The sequence below is a fragment of the Rhinolophus hipposideros genome (genome assembly GCF_964194185.1).
Source record: "Rhinolophus hipposideros genome assembly, chromosome: 9".
Lineage (NCBI taxonomy): Eukaryota > Metazoa > Chordata > Mammalia > Chiroptera > Rhinolophidae > Rhinolophus > Rhinolophus hipposideros.
The window spans coordinates 48,069,106-48,087,029 of record NC_138055.1 but is presented as its reverse complement, the minus strand read 5'-3'; the positions used below and the strand labels follow the sequence as shown (position 1 = coordinate 48,087,029).

Here is a 17,924-nt window from a genome sequence, read left to right as displayed (position 1 = left end):
TGGGTTACCTTGAGCAGATTATTTAACTTTTCAAATCCTTAGTGTTTTAATCTGTAAAATAGAGATGATACCTGTTCTGCCTATCTCACAGGGCTGTTATGTGTGTCAAAAGTGAAGAGTCCAAGACTTTGCAAAGTATAAAATATAAAGTGACATCACCATCACAGCAACGTCTTTCAGTTAAAATAAGACTTGTATGGGGTAAACAGAATATTCTGAGGTCATCTAGGGACTCCTAAACTTACATGGCAGAACAAGGGGATGATATGTTCAAGTTGTCAGGAAAACTCTCCAAAGCAAGCTGACCATCCTTCTTTCTGTCTGGAGTTACTGGCATGCCTTTCAGTAGGCTCCCTCTAGTCTCAATGCTTGTCCTAAACCTCCTGGAGGTTAAGAGGTCGTAACTCAAGACCATCTGCATGTATAAGGGGAACCAGATGTTTTATGGGACTATTTGGAGAGACAAAGTGAGTATATGCTATCATTTATACACAAAACCTTTTTTATGCATATTTATAGATACATCTAAATCTGACCCACAAAGTCTTTAAAAATCCAAGCATAGTTTCAGTATATTTTAAAAGTGGGAAAACACAAGTACACATTTCAGGTTTCCACTCACTTGAATCAAGTAAAATACCTACAACAGTAAAACTATTAAATAGTATTCCTGAGATAAATTGAGTTTGAGACTTCTGCTTTGATTACTTGACATACTCAAATCGTTTCCATTCCGCAGTGCCTCACTGACCCTCCAGGAGATTTTTTTTTATTTTGACCCTCCAGGAGATTTTAGATAAGGCTTTCAATCTCAGTTTATTATTTGTAAAAGGGGAATAGACATGCATTCCACATCTACCTTTCAGAATGAAGGGTTAGTTGAAAATTACCTTTCTAAATTCCTCCGGGAAAAAAAATACAATTTCAATGTTGTGCTAAAATTATTAGTAGAAAAAATATCTTTCATTATTTGTAAACGTTTGGAATAACAAAAATTACCTTTGAGGACTCGCAAGTAATATTGAGTTTCCAGAATGGACAAAGCCTATCACATTGAGGACACATAACGATCTTGCCGCCAATATCAGGATGACAAACTTCTTTGCTAATGAAAGGAGAAAAATTAAATTTTTAAAAATTTAATGAAGAGGATTTCCTTTCTAGCAGCATGATAAAACTCCAACGTCCATTCACCATAAGAAAACGAAACTAAATTCTTATAAAACTAGGAATAGAAACAAACATCATTAACCTGATAAAGGCCTACAAAAAACATATTTAATGGTAAAATGCTGAGAGTATTTCCTTTAGATCAGAAACAAGATGATGGGGTCCTTATATCACCACTTCTTTTCAGTGTTGGTCCTTGCCAGCACAGTAAGTCCAAGAAACAAAGATAGGAGGACTGGCAAGGAAGGGGGGTAAAAATGCTATTACTAACAGATTACATGATTGTCTGTATAGACAACTCATTAGAACCTACAGATAAATTATGAGAATAAGTGAGATTAGTAAGTTTGCTGGACACAAAATAAATATACAAAATATACATAGGGGCACAAAAAGAAGTATGTCCCGATAGCACTGAAACAAGTAGGAATTAATTTTTTTAAAATACCATTTTTTTCAATAGCTTAAAAAATATAAAACGCCTAGGAATAAATCTAATTCAAGAGGTATGAGATTTACATGGAGAAAAATTATAAAACTGTTCTGAAAGAATGAAATACATATAGTAAATCCTATATAAATAGGTACATGCTCATGTTCATAATTTGGAAGAATTATGAATATTATATCAGTATTTAAAAATGTCCTTTCTTCCCCAATTGAGCTGTACATTCAGTTAGAAGAGCAAAGGGCTCAGAACAGTCAAAGGCACCCTTAAAGAACAAGGTGCTATTGCTCAGAAAAACTGACCAAGAGAACAAAATAAAGAGTTCAGAAAGAGACATCTGACTTATGACAGGGCTGGCCCAGAAAATCAGTAAGGTAAGAGCTGACATTTCAATAAATGAGGCTGATGCATTGGAATATCCATATGGAAAGACATGAACTTGAACTCCTAAATCCTATCATATACAAATCAATTCCAGGCAATCTGAGAATGCAACAGTAGCAACTAATTAGAAAAAAAAAAAAGAATATTTAGATGACCTTGGGGTAAGGAGAAATTCCATAAGTGAGAAACCAAAAGGCATAAATCACAAAGGACAATAATCGATAAATTCAAAATCAAATACACCATAAAGGGAAGGGAAAAATACTAGTAGAAGTTTTGCAACACATAAAAATGACAAAGGACTATGCACCAGAATATTTAAAGAACTCCAACACGTTGATAAGAAAAAACAAACAATGACTAGCGACAGTATGCACACTGCTTGCTCTGGAAGCCATCCAGGGGAACTCTTATGTGAATGGGACTTGGAGCTGTGTAACTAACTGCACACTTTCAAGGGGTGCATTTTATGGTATGAAAATGATTTCTCAATACAGCGGTCATTTTTAAAGTGGGGGTCATAAGCTTTAAATAGGCACTTTATAGAAGAGGAAATATCTATAGATCCTTCACTTATGCATACATATTTTCAAAAGCACACAAAATGAAATATATTTTGTAGGGATACAAGTATATGTGATAAAGAACATATTATATGTAAAGGAATGATAGAAGTCACTATTTAGGACAGTTGTTATTTCCAAAGTGGAAAGTGAGAGGATGCAATCCAGCAAAGCACTTCACGAGTCACAGTAATTTTGTTTTTTGTTTTCAATTGGATGATGGATCATTATTCCTTCCAGTTTAAATACATTTTCTATGTGCATTTTTGTGAATCTACTCAGAATGTAATAAAACGAACTGAAAATAGTTAAAATTCATATATTTTAAAAATATTTAAAAGTTAAATAATTTAAGCCCCCAAACTTCTGAGTACAGGGACCATATTCCCAAGACCCTCCACTAGTTTTCTATAAATTAATCTGTGTGAAATAGTAGGAATCGTGTGGTGTATCATGGTGATTTTATAAAATGAATTATCATAAGAACCACCACAATTCAAGAACCTTCCAAAAATGTAACTTTTGCACTTTGAAAGTGTATTTTTGAGATGTCTTTTTTTGGCTGGAACAATATACAAAACAATGGGGAAACCAAAGACATATTTAGGCAAAAGGTAAAAACATTCAGCTTTTGACCCTAAACTCTTTTTCAGTGAAGAGAACTGGGTATTTCCAAGACCATCAGCAGCTTTCTGGCTAAGAAGCCATAATGGGTACAAACAGCTCAAAATCCTCTATTAAAACAGAAAGGATAATTATGCCTACATATCAGGGCTGCCACGTGAGCTTCCTGCCTTGGGAGTCAGCCTAATATGCTCCGGGTTAGAAAAATGTGGTCTGCTCATCGCTGGTACCCAGACATTTCGATCTGGCTGTCACATCTGGATTGAGGCCAGAGGATCAAGAGAAAATATTAATACTTGGTTCAGTGTTTATCCCTTCTGGAGGCTGAGACCACCAAATGCGGAGGAACAGTAACAATTCACAAGAGCGATGGTGAAATTCAGTGTTCTGGCACCCATGTATTTCTCTTTAGACAGTGCAGCTGGTATGAATTCTAACATCATCTAAGATTTATCACTTACTTTTCCCCCTAACTTTGTAAGGGAGAATCTTTCCAAAGGAAAACAAAAGTACTGTTTACTTGAGTTTTTAAACATGCATTTCTTAATATCTTTTTTAAAAGTATAAAAACACCAATTTTACCAGTTTTGCCCTTGAAACCTTGGAAGAACTCAGAGCTGCTCTATGCCTATAAGCTGAGTGAAACATTCCTCTGGGGGCCAGAAGTTCAAGGACAATCCTCCCTCTAGACTCCCATTCTTTTTCAAAGCATTGTCTTAAAACACTGAAGTGTTTCCTTATGGTAATATTCCTGTCAGAGACTGGGCTGTATTATCTAAGAAAAGTTTCCACTCCAATTAGTTATTATACTCAGAACAAAGAATCCATCATCCAAAGCAGTAAGTGTTCTGCAATGTGTCTTCTTTTACGAAAAGAGTCTAAGACCCTGAAAATAATTTTATGTCTCATCAACTTTTCAGTATGGAAACAAGGAACAAACAGGGGTTACCTCCATGTACAGTTATTTTGATTAAGATATCCATAGAGAAAGCAAGCCACTCCTACGACTGCTGCCAGGAGGAGCATCTGAGTGTAATAGCCCAGCCAAGCAAAGTAGATTCCAATCTTCTCTCCATAATATTTCCTGAAGAAAGAAATTATTTTTTAGAAGACATACATAATCACTCGACATCCTCATCCTAACATTAATTTCTGATTTTAAATAATGGAAGCTTTAAGCTTAAACTTCTGACTCAGTTCACACTTAAAATACACTCATTTTCATAGCAGACTCCAAATTCCACTGTAAAACAAAAGGTAACTTACATATCATAGAAGTATTGACTGGTTAGCCTGTGGAAGCAAACTAAATTAGAATAGAGCAAACGAAGGCAAAATGCTGAATATGGAGCAAGTAGAGAATATCACCATAGTTCTTGGTAAAGACTAGCACTTTTGACACATTCTCCAAATGATTATTCTTAAAATGCACGAAACAAATGAACATGACCATCTGCTCACAGTTACCTATTTTTGCTTATTTAGGGAAAGTCCTTGAAGCAAATGTAATGTAAATCACAAATAACAAGAAATCACAAATAACAAGAAAATGACTGGTACTAATAATAATTAGTAGTGGAATGTCCAGCTGACCAAAATATTTGTAAAATTCATGGTGAGAGTGGGGAGAGGGCCGGATGGATACAACTGGGGAATCCAGCACCCTGAATTCCTACTATCTAGCACTTCAATTTTTGAGTTTTAAAGTTTTAAAAACTGATCCATGGTGTGCTCTGGGGTAAAATAAAAGACGTCAGGTAGGCAAGGCTGGAGGAAGGAGGCTGGGCATGAAGCAATGCCAGACTGTTCTTGAAAAAGAGACAAATACAGTTAGGCAGAGGGGAAGAAAAGGTTTACGGATGAGGAGAAAATAATGAGATAATTTTTTAGGTGATTATTGCTGTTGTCGATCTTTTCTATACTGATTCACTTCTGTCTCAGCATTGGTTGGTTCAACGTGCAGATTTACTGAAGTCTGAGGCCTTTATGATGCTCCCAGCTCCATATGGAGCTGGAATGAGCTCCCTGGGCTTAGGCCAGTGGGGTCTTAGCTCTGAGAAGAATGTGGACACCTGGAAGATTTCAGACAGGAATATCCCTGGGCTGGACCAGCATTCACAAGCCAGATGTGAGACCAGCATCCTAATGACTGGCGTGCTGTAGGCCACATCCCTGGGGAAAAGGGATGAAACCAATATGCAACCAGGAGAACAAAGTGGGTCCATTTTCATATGACTGGGCTTTGTTGTCCCTCACGCATATGGCAGGTTCAGGATAGTGCCTGGGACAGAAAGCCTGGCAATGGGTTTGAGATGTCTTAGCTCATTGCTGTTAGGCTTTCTGTAATATGTTCTTATTAACCATCCACTCTAGAAACGCCACGTTTATAACTGAAAAGAATGTTAAAAGTTGCATGGTCCAACTCCCTAATAGTAAAAATATCCTGACAGATTTAGAGAGCTGATGAGGCGGACTCTGCTTGGATATTTACAGTGACAGAGAGTTTATTACCACATTACACTGTAGGCAAGGTCAGAATTTTTGAATCTTAAACATAGCCTTCCTCCTAGCTCTTGCTGAAAGGCTAGGGGATAATAAGGATCCCTTCGAATGTAATATTCTAATTATTAGCTCTCTCTGCCAATTCTTAACATAAATTTTAAAAAATTCAGCTTTGATTTTCTTTATCAAAGTTAAAATTGTACATTTATTAAAGAGTTAAATAGTTCTAGAAGACTGATTATAAAAAGCAACCTCCCCCATTTTCTATTGCCCAGAAGTAACCACTTTCAACACTTATTTACCTCCGTGTCTCTACATAATATACTTGTAGTGTTGCTTATTGATTTTTCAGTTTTATATATCACCCGTTAACTTTCTACTTTGGAAGAGGAGGATTAAGCTCTCTTTCAACCCCGTCTTATCTGCTCATCCACACCTCCATTCCTCTACCCTCTTGACCTGGTAACATTATAATTTTGGTTAGATTAATTTCCTTGCCTTACATTATTATGGCTCTGTAAAGACTATTCTGGCTGAATCAAGTGGTCTGCTATACTTACTTTTCTTTCTTGATGGGCCCCAAGAGTTTATGCTAATGAGATGACTCAGGATGGGGGCTGGCTGTGTGATTAGAGGGTTGGGCTTTCAGCCATGTGACACTGACCCAACCTCTGGGGACAGGAAGGGGCTAGAGGTTGAGCCATGTGGGTAAAGACTCAGTAATTCATGCCTATGTGATGAAGCCTCAATAAAAACTCTGGGCAACGAAGCTCAGAGGTCCAGGTAAGCCTGCCTGGCAATACTCTGAGTATCGTCACAATTAGATGCCACGAGGGCAACTCTGAGTCCGTCCTTCCCACTGGAGTGCTCTGTACAACACCTCACCTGATAAGATCCAAGGGCTGTTTTTTGTATATGCTTCGAGGATGAGCCCATTCTCTGTACAGAAGGTACCGTTCATTCGGGCAGTTGAAATCCTTTGATGGACAGCTGAAGTTGCACTGGGAAACAGAAGCAAACAAGTGAGCATCGCAACCCCCGTGTGTTCACAGATCTGCTTTTTAAATACGGTGTTAATACTTCACAGTCATTCGTGACTAAGGGGCCCTCATTTGCTGAAATGGATGGAAATACCACATAAGTTTTAGTGATTCTCAACCAGGGGGATTACTAACCCCTTGAGGGCCATTTGCATATGTGGGTGGGGAGGAATTCTTGGTTGTTCCAATCTTGGGGAACACCGCAAGTACTTGGTGGGAGCCCCAGGGATGCTTCATGTCCTACAAGTGGGCCAGTCCTAAACAATGAAATACTGGGTCGCTCAAGTCCCCAAACTGCCACAATGAAGGGACACCTGATAGTCCAGACCCCTCAATGGACACTGGGGGAAAGCAGGGCCTTCACTTGTTAGCAGCAGGGTCAGTTTTAAAACCCGAGTTTCTTTGACCCTCAATTCAACAGTTATTCAGTGACAAATGCGTTATATAAACAATGAAGAAATTTGATGTTACACACGTAGCTTATTCAAGAAACAAAACTCCGCCTTCTGCTTAAATTCAGTCACTCTTCTTCCCACCTGACTTGTTTCCTTCCTCCTGTGCTAGAACCAGATTATCACCCAGCCAAGTCTTAACTTGGGTCCCGACCTCCACTCACCTCCCTTCCAAATATCACATGAGATCATTCCTTGGCCTGGACATGGCACTTCTGCAATTATACGAGGCTTTAATGGAAAAGAACTGGGCATGGGCAGATGCCAACTGAATACTACAGAACCCTGGCATCCCAGATTAACATTCATGAGAGCGCTCTGCAAGTATCCCCAAAGTTCAGATTATCATGCCATAATTGCTAATTTTCCTGGGGCATAAATATAAAACACACAGACTGTTAGGCTGGACTGCTGCATTGGGTCTCTCAGCCAGGAAGCTCAGCGTCTGCTTCTCTACCCTTCTCTTTGGCCTTTATGCATGTTTACCCAGAAGCTGTCTAGTGTCCTAGTTTTAGTACCTTATACGGTACATTTCAGTATTGTCTTCATCCATAAATACATGTACCACACAGTAGCAATTACCAATCTCAGTGTTTGCTTTCTTTGGTCTTAATGATCAGATAAATTGATAATCAATGTAACAAAGTAACAAGTGCAATATAGTATTTATTTCAATGACAGAATTTACTTAAAGCGCTTAGATATAATATCCTTGCATTGATAGAACCACTAAGGGTGTGAAGCACTCACATATAAAATATTTCACTTCATGAGAGATATTATCAGCTAGAGAAGTGCTCCTGAATTTGAGGAGTTGCTGTCATCTCAGAACTTAGACCTTAAAAAATGTCAACACTGCTCTATTGCCATTATGACAAGAACCCTGACAGATGCCTTTTTAGAAGCCCTGTGATATTCCAGGGCACAATTTGAAATGGTATTTCAGGGGGTGAAAAAACCTGTATTACAGAACATTACAAATGAGAAGGTCTAACATGTATTTTGTTTACAAAGAATTAATACTTATCTGGATGATAATGACATCTGTCAGTAATTATGAAAATAGCTAACACATACATAGTATTTATTATATGCCAGGGGCGGTTCTAACATTTGACATAGATTAATTAATTCTCACAGCAATTCTATGAGGTAGGCACTATTATTTTTCCCATTTTATTGATGAGGAAATTGAGGAACAGAGAGTCTAAACGACTTTCACAAGGTCATCCAGCTAGAAAATGGTAAAGCAGGCATTTTGGCCCCAGTCTTGATGCTCTTAACTACCAATCTACACCACTTTACACATTCACTATGGGAGAGCTATTGTTCATTCATTCATTCACTCATTCATTCATTTACGGTGAGGGGATCTCTATGCCTGGGTTCCTGGCCTGGATGAGCAGTGAACAGCCTGGTTCCTGGCCTGGATGAGCTTGTAATCTTTTGATACATTATCTTCATTTTACTGAGGAAGAAACTTAAGTTAGGTCCAGATGATTACCCTCCCCTATTAACAATGGCATATTCATTAGTTATTTTATTTCATATTTGCTGTTTGACTTACATCATGGAGAGGGAAAGCTGCCTTGTAGATCCCAGAGCTTACAAGTTTGTTAATCCCAAACTTTTTAACGTTTTCCCTTACTTGATACTTGATCCGAGAGAGGATGAAGTAAACCTAAAAAGATTCCAAAACAGAGTGTGTGGTTTATATAGTGTAACTAACCAATCATTGTTTACTATCATAACAAGAATGTGTAGGCATAGTTCTTTTCTTTTTTGTGTATGTGGCAGCTTTTAAAAACAAACTAAACCAACCACACCAAACCACTAATTATTCAATAGCAGATTCCAAATCACCCAAGACAGCAACTAAATTTGGTTTAGACTTACAATGCGGCTTCTGGTGGCCGGGTTGAAGAAGGTATCTTTATCACGGATATAAAAATCATTCATCCGGTTCTTCTCAAATGGGGCAGTGAAAAACTCTTGCTCTGGCTTGATGATACTTTCATCCACTTGGAGGACTTTGGTAAACCAGTTGAAATTACTGAAGGCTGAGGCCCGGGTTTTTAGATCATTGGGTTTCAGAGGCAATTTGATGTGCATTATCTCAGCATATGTACATAATACCTCCCATGGGGCATGTACTTTTACAAACACAAGCTTGTCATCCAAAACCTATATTGCAAGAATAAAAATACAATCTAGGAAAACCAAGCCAACTATTTTCACAGTTTTAAAACACACAGATTTTTCTTATGTTGCTGGTAGTTAGACGCACATGTGCATGACCCCCCTACACACACACAGGCACACACACACACACATATGCTGGCAAAAGTAAAGATACAATAAAAATAGATTTGCAAATGATCACAAATTTTTGCCTTAATTTCATGGTTGGAATTACTGAGAAAGTAATTAAGATTCTTATCACAGTTCTTTCATAAAATTACTAACATTTTAAATGAAAAAAAGCAAACTTGTTATTTGCCCATCATTCCATCTAAATTAGTGAATAAAAATAAAACAATGGAATACACATTGTAACAACAACAATTTTTAAATTTCTGAAATCTAGAAGAGGACTGTTTATTATACATCTGTTCAATATCATGTTATGTGGTCATTATAAAAGATGTCAAAGAATTATTGATATTGCAACATATTTACTATAAAGTGAAAAAAACAAAACACTGTGATATAATAATTCACCTTTCTGAAAGAGAAAACTGCATATATTTGAGCAAAAAAAGTCTAGAAGGACTACAAGGTGATTTATGGATCGTTAAGCTACAGATGATTTTTATTTTCACTATTCCTATATTTCCTATTTTTTTTGTAAACTTTGCTTGTGTAATAAAAACATCTTCAAAAGAGTTCTTTAAAGAAGATCATTTATATATGTATTTATTATTACATTCTTTGGCTGTTAAAAAAGATCTGCTGGTTTTGATCAGAAATTACAATAACAACTCATTCCTGATAGATGTTGAGTGACTCCCCTCCCCGCCTACAACTAAGGCATGACTGGGATTGCATGTTTCAAACGGCATTCTGGAATTTCCCGAGAGCAACGGTGAGCCAAGGGTTGGAAAGGGACCAGATACTCACCGATCTTGTGGCTTCCAGCTGCAGGCCATCATTGATGAGGTTAGATTCATAGGCTTGTCTTTTTTTCTGTCAAAAGAAATTGAAAAATATGGTAGGTCTTTAGTTTTGCCAAGGGCAGAGAAAGGTTTGTTTTGTTTTTAAGAAAAAAATAAACAACAAATCAGTTTCAGCCTGATTAAGGGAGACGTTTGCTCAAAATGGCACAGAAGCGATGGAGGTGCTCTGGCTACAGACCTAGGGGTGCTGGTTCCTCAGAGGGAGGGCTGTGGAGTAACCTGGACTCCCTCAGCTCTCTGGAAGGCCCTTGGTTGTCTCCAGGGGTATTTCTGAGTTGCATAAGTCTCACTTTCCAAGACTTCTTTGGGTTTATAAGAGGTTTTGCACACAAATGGAGTTTTCTGAGTCTCATTCACTGATGTCATTTACTCGTTATAGCCCAGATCTGACATTCTAGATTTTTAAAATTTTATTTCTATACCAGACATTCAAATGGTCCAGTTCTCAATGCATTTCATCTCTGCATGCCTTAACCAAATGCAATAAAACAACACAGACAATTTTGGCAAAATAGTGAATTTTTCTCTGTGCAAGAATGATTTTGATTTTGAAGCTACAAAAAAAACATGTAAATCTACAAAAATGGGGAACAAATTAATTGGTACTGTACCTGTCCATGTTACATAGCCATTTAAAAAGGTACAGAATATAGTTCTGTATTTATTGATATTAAATTCTCTATCTGGCTAGGCTTTGGCCATATTGTGTCCTATGTTGTAAGGGAAACATGTAAAGGTAGAAACTTGTTTGACCTTATGTTTTTTAATTTTTAAAATTTTTATTGGGGAACAATGTGTTTTTCCAGGACCCATCAGCTCTAAGCTCCAAGTTGTTTTCAATCTAGTTGTGGAGCTGTGCAGGACACAGCTCACTGGCCCATGTGAGAATCCTACCGGCGACCTTGGTGTAATGAGCACTGTTCTCTAACCAACTAAGCCAACAGGCCATCCCTTGTTTGACCTTTTAAAACAATGCTCCTGATGATGAAGCAGTTATACTGCTTTATGAAAAAGAAGAAAATGGGTGGACTTAGGGTTAAGCACATGAGCTCTGAAACCAGACTGCCTGTGTTCAAATTCTGGGACCATTACATATCAGCTCTTTGACCCTAGATAGGAAACTTAAACTCTGTTGCCTCATTTTCCTCATCTGTAGAATGGGGAAAACCTCACCAGTTTCCTTTTGAGGTTCTTGTGAGGATTATATGATTTACACTACATATAGCACTTAAACTAGAATTTCTATCTCTAGGAATCACAGGAGGTGAATTGGACCCATTCTCCCACTGAAGAAAACCGAAAAGGCTGGATTAATTATTATTAGTTTTTTAACTCCAGCTGTTAATAAGAGAGAGAGGAATTACAGGGTCAAAGCCAAGGTAATCCAGTGGGTCTGGCAGTCAGGCCACTGCCCAGGGAGCACCATTCATGACCTGCCAATTGTGAATGGGCAGAGGCGGGGCTGAGCTGCAGTGCTGCAGACAGTGCCCAGAACACGGGACGCACCTAGTCAATGGAAAGCAGATGCTGTCAGAACAAGGCTGACAGTCAAAAGGTGAAAAACTACACCTCGTATTTGGCTAAACGTAAGTCCAAGAGGAATCCCAAACCTATTTTGTGGAAGTATCAGAAACAGAAGATTGCTTTGCTATTATATATTTAATAAATGATTATGTAGTACTTAAAACGTGCCAGACACTATTGTTAAGAGCTTTGCAAATATAACACATTTAACTTCTCATTACAATTTGAGCATACAAGTCAGAGAAAAACCAGCGCGTGCTAAAACTCCCCCCAGAATGAATAAGCAACTTGTCCAGAAATGCCCAAAATAGATGAGAGCGAGGAGAGCTGGAGGGGAGCTTTCCCACTCGACTCCCATTAGGCGACTGTCCACTCTGCCTGCCTTCCACCCCAGCCATTTCTGCAATGCACCTGGCTAAGTTTTTCAGTCCTTTCTACCCCAATCTGCCATACCCCCAACCTCAACTTCAGAAGCTGATTCACACTCACCCTGCTTCCAACTAAGCAGTATTTCCCTCTAGATCCTAATTCTTCTATTTTGATTCTTGCACGGCAGTCCACTCCTGGTTCTTGATTGCTTCTTTCTTTACTATTGCCTAAAAGCATTTTTGATCCTGCAAACCATGTTCAACACAGTGTTTGGCATATCGTCTGTGCCAAACAATACATGTGGGTGAAAAAAATATACTCAATAACACATTAATTCATTCTACAAACATTTCCCGAGAGCATCCCACCAAGTGCTGAGGATTCAAAGAAGAATTTAAAATAGTCTGCTATTAAGGAACTACAGAGAAACTCAGTGTCTAGTGACCTAAGACTCTCCCAATGCAAAAGAACTAAAACATTTGTTCATCTGTTTCATGGCACTGGAATGGACATCTGTCGTTCTTTATGGCCACCCAACATTTCGACTCCTGCCAGAGCCCACATCCACTACAGTAGATAAAAATGCAGACAGTCCCATTCTTGTCTCCCGTGAAGTTCAATTACAGGCACACGAGTTGGCCCTATTAATCAGACCTCCCACTCTGCAATGTAAAGAAGTCAGGCCAAGCAGAACCCGGTGTGAGAGTGAATGCCAGTTCGAGACGGTAGAGGTTTTGGCAGCTTTTGGGGACCACTGCCAGTCAGTGGTGTCGGCAGTGCAAACAGCAGCTCTGGGCTTAGGGGAGCAACCATATTTCACTCCTAGAGTAGGTTTGGGGTGCTACTACTGGCTGCCTCCTCTCCAGGCTTGCCCAACCGTTCATTAGGACCTGTGAACTCTCTAATACTCCAGACAAACTCCTTGTCTGCTTAAATTAGAACTCATTTCTGTTACTTGCCAGCAAGAATCCTGACTGAAGAGAAGGCACGAACTAGGGAAAACTATCAGCCTAAAACCGAAATCACTGTCCAGTGGAGGGAGCAGGGGTTCTGAATAGACTAGAGACCCTGACTTCCTCTCCTTCAGGGGAGATGACTCATTCTGAGGCTGTACAAGGGGCAACCTGGATTGTCTCACCAGCGGGTCATAAGCCAGATCCATGACTGTCTTCTGTATCCTCTATGTCAGTCAGGAATAATTTCAATTAGGATGTGAAGGCTCAGAACCAAGGATTTTAACTCTCATGGACAAATATCCTTCTAAGGGAATGAAAAGCAGTCAGGGGCTTCTCCAGTGGTCCAAGGGGCATGTGAACAAGTAAGTGCTGGTAAAAAGAAATCACATAACTATGTTACGTGGCCTTGTTAGAAACTCACAGTTCCTGTCACAGTTAGGCCCACCATGATGTGCAGCTGTCTCCTTCCTGACACCCACACATTCCCCAGGGAGCTGTTCCAAAGCTTCCAGGTCCTCTTCACACTCCATACCTAACTCCCAGACCAGCAGACTCACAAATGACCTTGCCTCCCTCGTCACAGAGAAAGTAGCTGCCACTCACTGTGAAACCCTGCAGGTGTCTTTCACCCTACCTACCAATCGCTGAACATTTCTCTTCTTGGTGTGAAAAAATTGCATCCTTTTCCTATCTCTTGTTGAGCTTGTTTCGGCAATACCTTCGCTTTGTTCTTTTTTCTTCGTGGCTTTTACTCAGCCAAAAACACCTCAAATGTTTCCCATCTTTAAGAGTATTAAATCCTTTCACAGCCCTGCCTGCTCTTTGGTTACCATCCCCGCACCTAGAGATGTTTGTCTTTTAATCTTGCTATCCTTGTCACTTAGAACATGCCTAAACATGCCTGGAACAAAATAAACATGCAACAAATGTCTAATGAACAAATAAGCCGAGTGAACGATGGATTGACGGCTGCCTGTTAGGTGGGAATGGGTTGAGGAATACAAATGACTGCTGAGTAGCAACTGGGCTCCCTTTTCCTGAGTCCCCCAAAATGTTCCATGAACTTTTACTTATGGGCATTACAGAATATGATGAAGAAGGAGAGATCCAGTTTAATTCTGGAGTGTACTAGCACCAGACAGCTCAGGGCATCAGACCATGGACTCTGAATTACTAGGTGACACAAGGGGGTGGTTGCAGACAGCTAGGAATGAACCAGCCCCACAAAATGGAAGTTCTGTCATCAAATACAACAAACAAACGACTCCTGTCTTGGTTGTATCAGCTGCACGGACCATGCCTATAACATGCAGCATGGTTTAAGTTAGATATGGTTCCCCCTCTGTGGAATTTCTAAACGGAGGCTATAACTTCTCCTTACCTCATGGGACTCTCTCCTCTCAGATTTTAATTGATCACATTGCCCCTTTAGTTCTTGCAGTTTTGGTTGTCCTTTTAGTCTTGGGCATAAAGGTTAGATTAGGAGTTAATGCAGATCCTGGTCCTGCGATTTGCTAGCTCTGTGACATTGGCCAAATAACTTAAACTCTGCCAGCATCAGTGGCGTCATCTCAAAAAATGGGATAAGAAGTATCTTCATCTTGGGAGCTTTTTTAACAATTAAATGTGATTACGGGTATAAACTACTCAGCATTATGCCCTTCAAACATGCTCAACTTCTCTTATTCCATTAAAAAAAAAAATCTTCTCTACCCTGTAGGGTAGAGACTCTACCTGTCTTTTTTAATACCAACCATCTGAACAAAAATAGGTAATTCCCACTTGGCCTCCATAATGTGCACCCAATGACATCTTAATCCCTCTAGCAGGACACCAATGACATCACTTTATTAGAGGTCCAGGAAATGAGTACAGTCCTGCTTCTTTTTTACTCTTTTACCGTGTTTCCCCAAAAATAAGACCTAGCCGGACCATCAGGTCTAATGCGTCCTTTGGAGCAAAAATTAATATAAGACCCAGTTTTATATTATATTATACCCGGTATATTATGTTATGTTTTATGTTGTGTTGTGTTATATCATATTATACCCGGTCTTATATTAAAATAAGACCATGTCTTACATTAATTTCTGCTCCAAAAGACGTAATAGAGCTGATTGTCCGGCTAGATCTTATTTTCGGGGAATCGGGGTACTTCTGTTCCATTTCATTTTAATGGCATGATAATATGCTCTCAGAGACATGTACTGTAATTTATTTAACCAATATCAAATTGTTCGATATTTAGATTGTTTCTAATATTTCATTACTATGAAAATCCTTGTAGAACATTCTTTGTGCATTCATTATTACTTCCTCAGGAGAAAGTCTAGTAGCAGAATTATAAATCAAAGACTGTATGCAATTTTAAGTTCTTTAATACACATTGCCACACTGCTCTCCAGAAGTTATACTAATTTATCCTATTTCAGTGCTTACCTAGTTCTTTACAAAGAACACCTGAGATATTTACCTGATTTCTCTCAAGATAATTGGTAGACCCTGAAGTTGGTTTATAATGCCCTCAATAACTATAAATACTTAAACAGTTGACTCAGGATAGGATATTTTTATTTGCTTAAACATGCTGTTAATATATCTCCTTGGTGTTACTTATATAAGACAGTTCTTGTTATTTTCCTTTGGCAAGGCAATTCACAAAGAACTAGTGGAATATTTAAAAAATTGATCACACCAGTTTTCTTGGTTTATCGGGTAGCTAAATTAGCATAGTGCTATATTTGTCAAACAGGCACATATCAGGAAAAGACTGCCTCCTTAAAATTGCTTAGGTCTGTTTAATATGAAACCATCATCTTTACTTCTCCGTACAATTTATACTTGGATAAATAACAGTGTTCTTGACATTTAAAAAGTTAGGGTAGAGTTGTCTTCCATGTTAAAATGAAAGAAAATTATTATTGTATATTGCCTGACATAGCCGTTGTCCAATAAATATTTGTTGAATAAATAAATATCTGAGGTCACAGAATTTTTAACTAAAAATTATCTATGTGCCTTGTTGGAAAACCTTACATATAAGAACCTAAACTATGTTCTGTAGTCTATGATATGTATTTGGCAACACAAAATGATTAAACCAGATTCACTGGCTCTGAAAAATGCCCAGTCATACATTGCATTGTGCTGTAAATTATCTATCTCTAGGGGAGCAAATTCATGGGCATTGCAACCTTGATCTACCTTCTTCTTCTTCTTCTTCTTTTTTTCCTCCTACCTATTTCTAGTAAAGCCAAAGTGACTATAATCATTGAGGAGGACCTATGCACAGCACAAAAAGATGCATGTGATTCTATTATTGTTGGTGGAAGATAGTACTGGGGGTTCAAAGTGAAAAAGGAAAGAGCATCTATGCCATTCCAGAAACTGATATTTTATTCATACCTCTTTTGAGAGGTTAATAAAGCTGTCAGAGAAGCAAAGAATAAAGCAATCAAAATCACAAAGGACAGACTGGCTTAATTAAGGAAGTTTTCTGTCCCTAAGCACTTTAGATTACACATCTCATTTGGCTTAATAAAGTCATTGTTGGGAAGGACTTGCTGGCGAATTACACCATAATAATACTGATTGTAAACACCAATCTACCTTTTTCTTTGTCACCCAGGTTTTTCAGCATAAAAAAGTAGGGGTTGTCATGTCTAAGAAGTAAAATTTACTAAATACACTGTGATGATAATAAAGCACAAATCAGTTAGGATTAATGAAATACACGCACAGATTAATTTCAAATATTCTTACAGCTTTGTTAGGCATATTACTGATGGTGCTGTGACTGTAGTTTTCAACTTGCCAATCTTTGTTAAGCCTATGAAGATGGATGAGAAATAAGTCAAAGGTACTTAATTTGTGCAAAACATTACTGTCTAATTACTCTAAGTGCTATTTATTAGTTGTATATCATGTGCTCAAGAAGGTTTAGTAAGGAGAATAAATTATTTAATCGAGACTTAATTTTAATTCATGGGTTGGTGATAAGCCATTGAATGTGAGTGGACCTATCTGATGAGGGATTTACTCAAGAAGGTAAAGTGTATTCACTAGGGGACAGAGAACAGATGAGCATCCCAAGTGATAAGCACAGAGTGGAAGTGAATATTTAGATTAAGTTCACTTCCAACTTTTCTTTTTTAAATGAACACTTTTGGTGTAATTACAAAAATAAATAAATGGTAACTTAGGAAACAGAAGTTTTCCAAGAAGGAAAAAAATATCACCTATCACCCACTGCTCAGATAACCACTGTAAATATTTTAGGGCAGTGTTTTCCAAATGTTTCTGCTTAGATGAACAACTTGGAGCACTGCTTAAAAAGCAGATTCTTGGGCCTCTCTTCTGGAAATTCTGATTCAGTAGGGTACAGGATGAGGCCTGAAATAATCCACTTTTAACAAACAAAGCAGATGACTCTTAACATCAGATAAGTTTAAAAAATATATTGTTTTTCATGACACACCTTTCCTGTGCATCCAAACAGCTATTTTAAAAATATTTATCCCACTCAAGACTGTTCCACATGAGAATTCAGTATAGCTGATTTTTCAGAGCCCTTCACTATTCTATAAATGACCCTTTAAACAAGTGAGACACAGGCGACTTTTGGGACCAGGGCAAATGACAGCTTCTTCATTCAAACCTAAGGCCAGATCTCAGAAGGGCTAATCAGGAAAAGGGTTTTCTCACCCCACATCTTTG

The 17,924-nt window shown here is 38.3% G+C and overlaps 1 protein-coding gene across 3 annotated transcripts in view; it reads right to left on the bottom strand.

Moving 5' to 3' along the window:
* Positions 1-17,924, bottom strand: part of ANO6 (anoctamin 6) — a 181,649-nt gene that overhangs the window by 44,056 nt on the left and 119,669 nt on the right. For all 3 annotated transcript variants that reach the window (XR_013994056.1, XM_081060689.1, XM_081060690.1), the window contains exons 4-9: positions 10,304-10,369; positions 9,080-9,367; positions 8,751-8,864; positions 6,577-6,692; positions 4,139-4,273; positions 1,000-1,105 (exon numbers count right to left, since the gene is read on the bottom strand). Coding sequence is in view for 2 of the 3 variants with exons in the window: in XM_081060689.1 (XP_080916815.1) it covers positions 1,000-1,105; positions 4,139-4,273; positions 6,577-6,692; positions 8,751-8,864; positions 9,080-9,367; positions 10,304-10,369 (825 nt within the window). In the remaining variant the exon portion in view is untranslated. The remainder of the gene's footprint in view (positions 1-999; positions 1,106-4,138; positions 4,274-6,576; positions 6,693-8,750; positions 8,865-9,079; positions 9,368-10,303; positions 10,370-17,924) is intronic.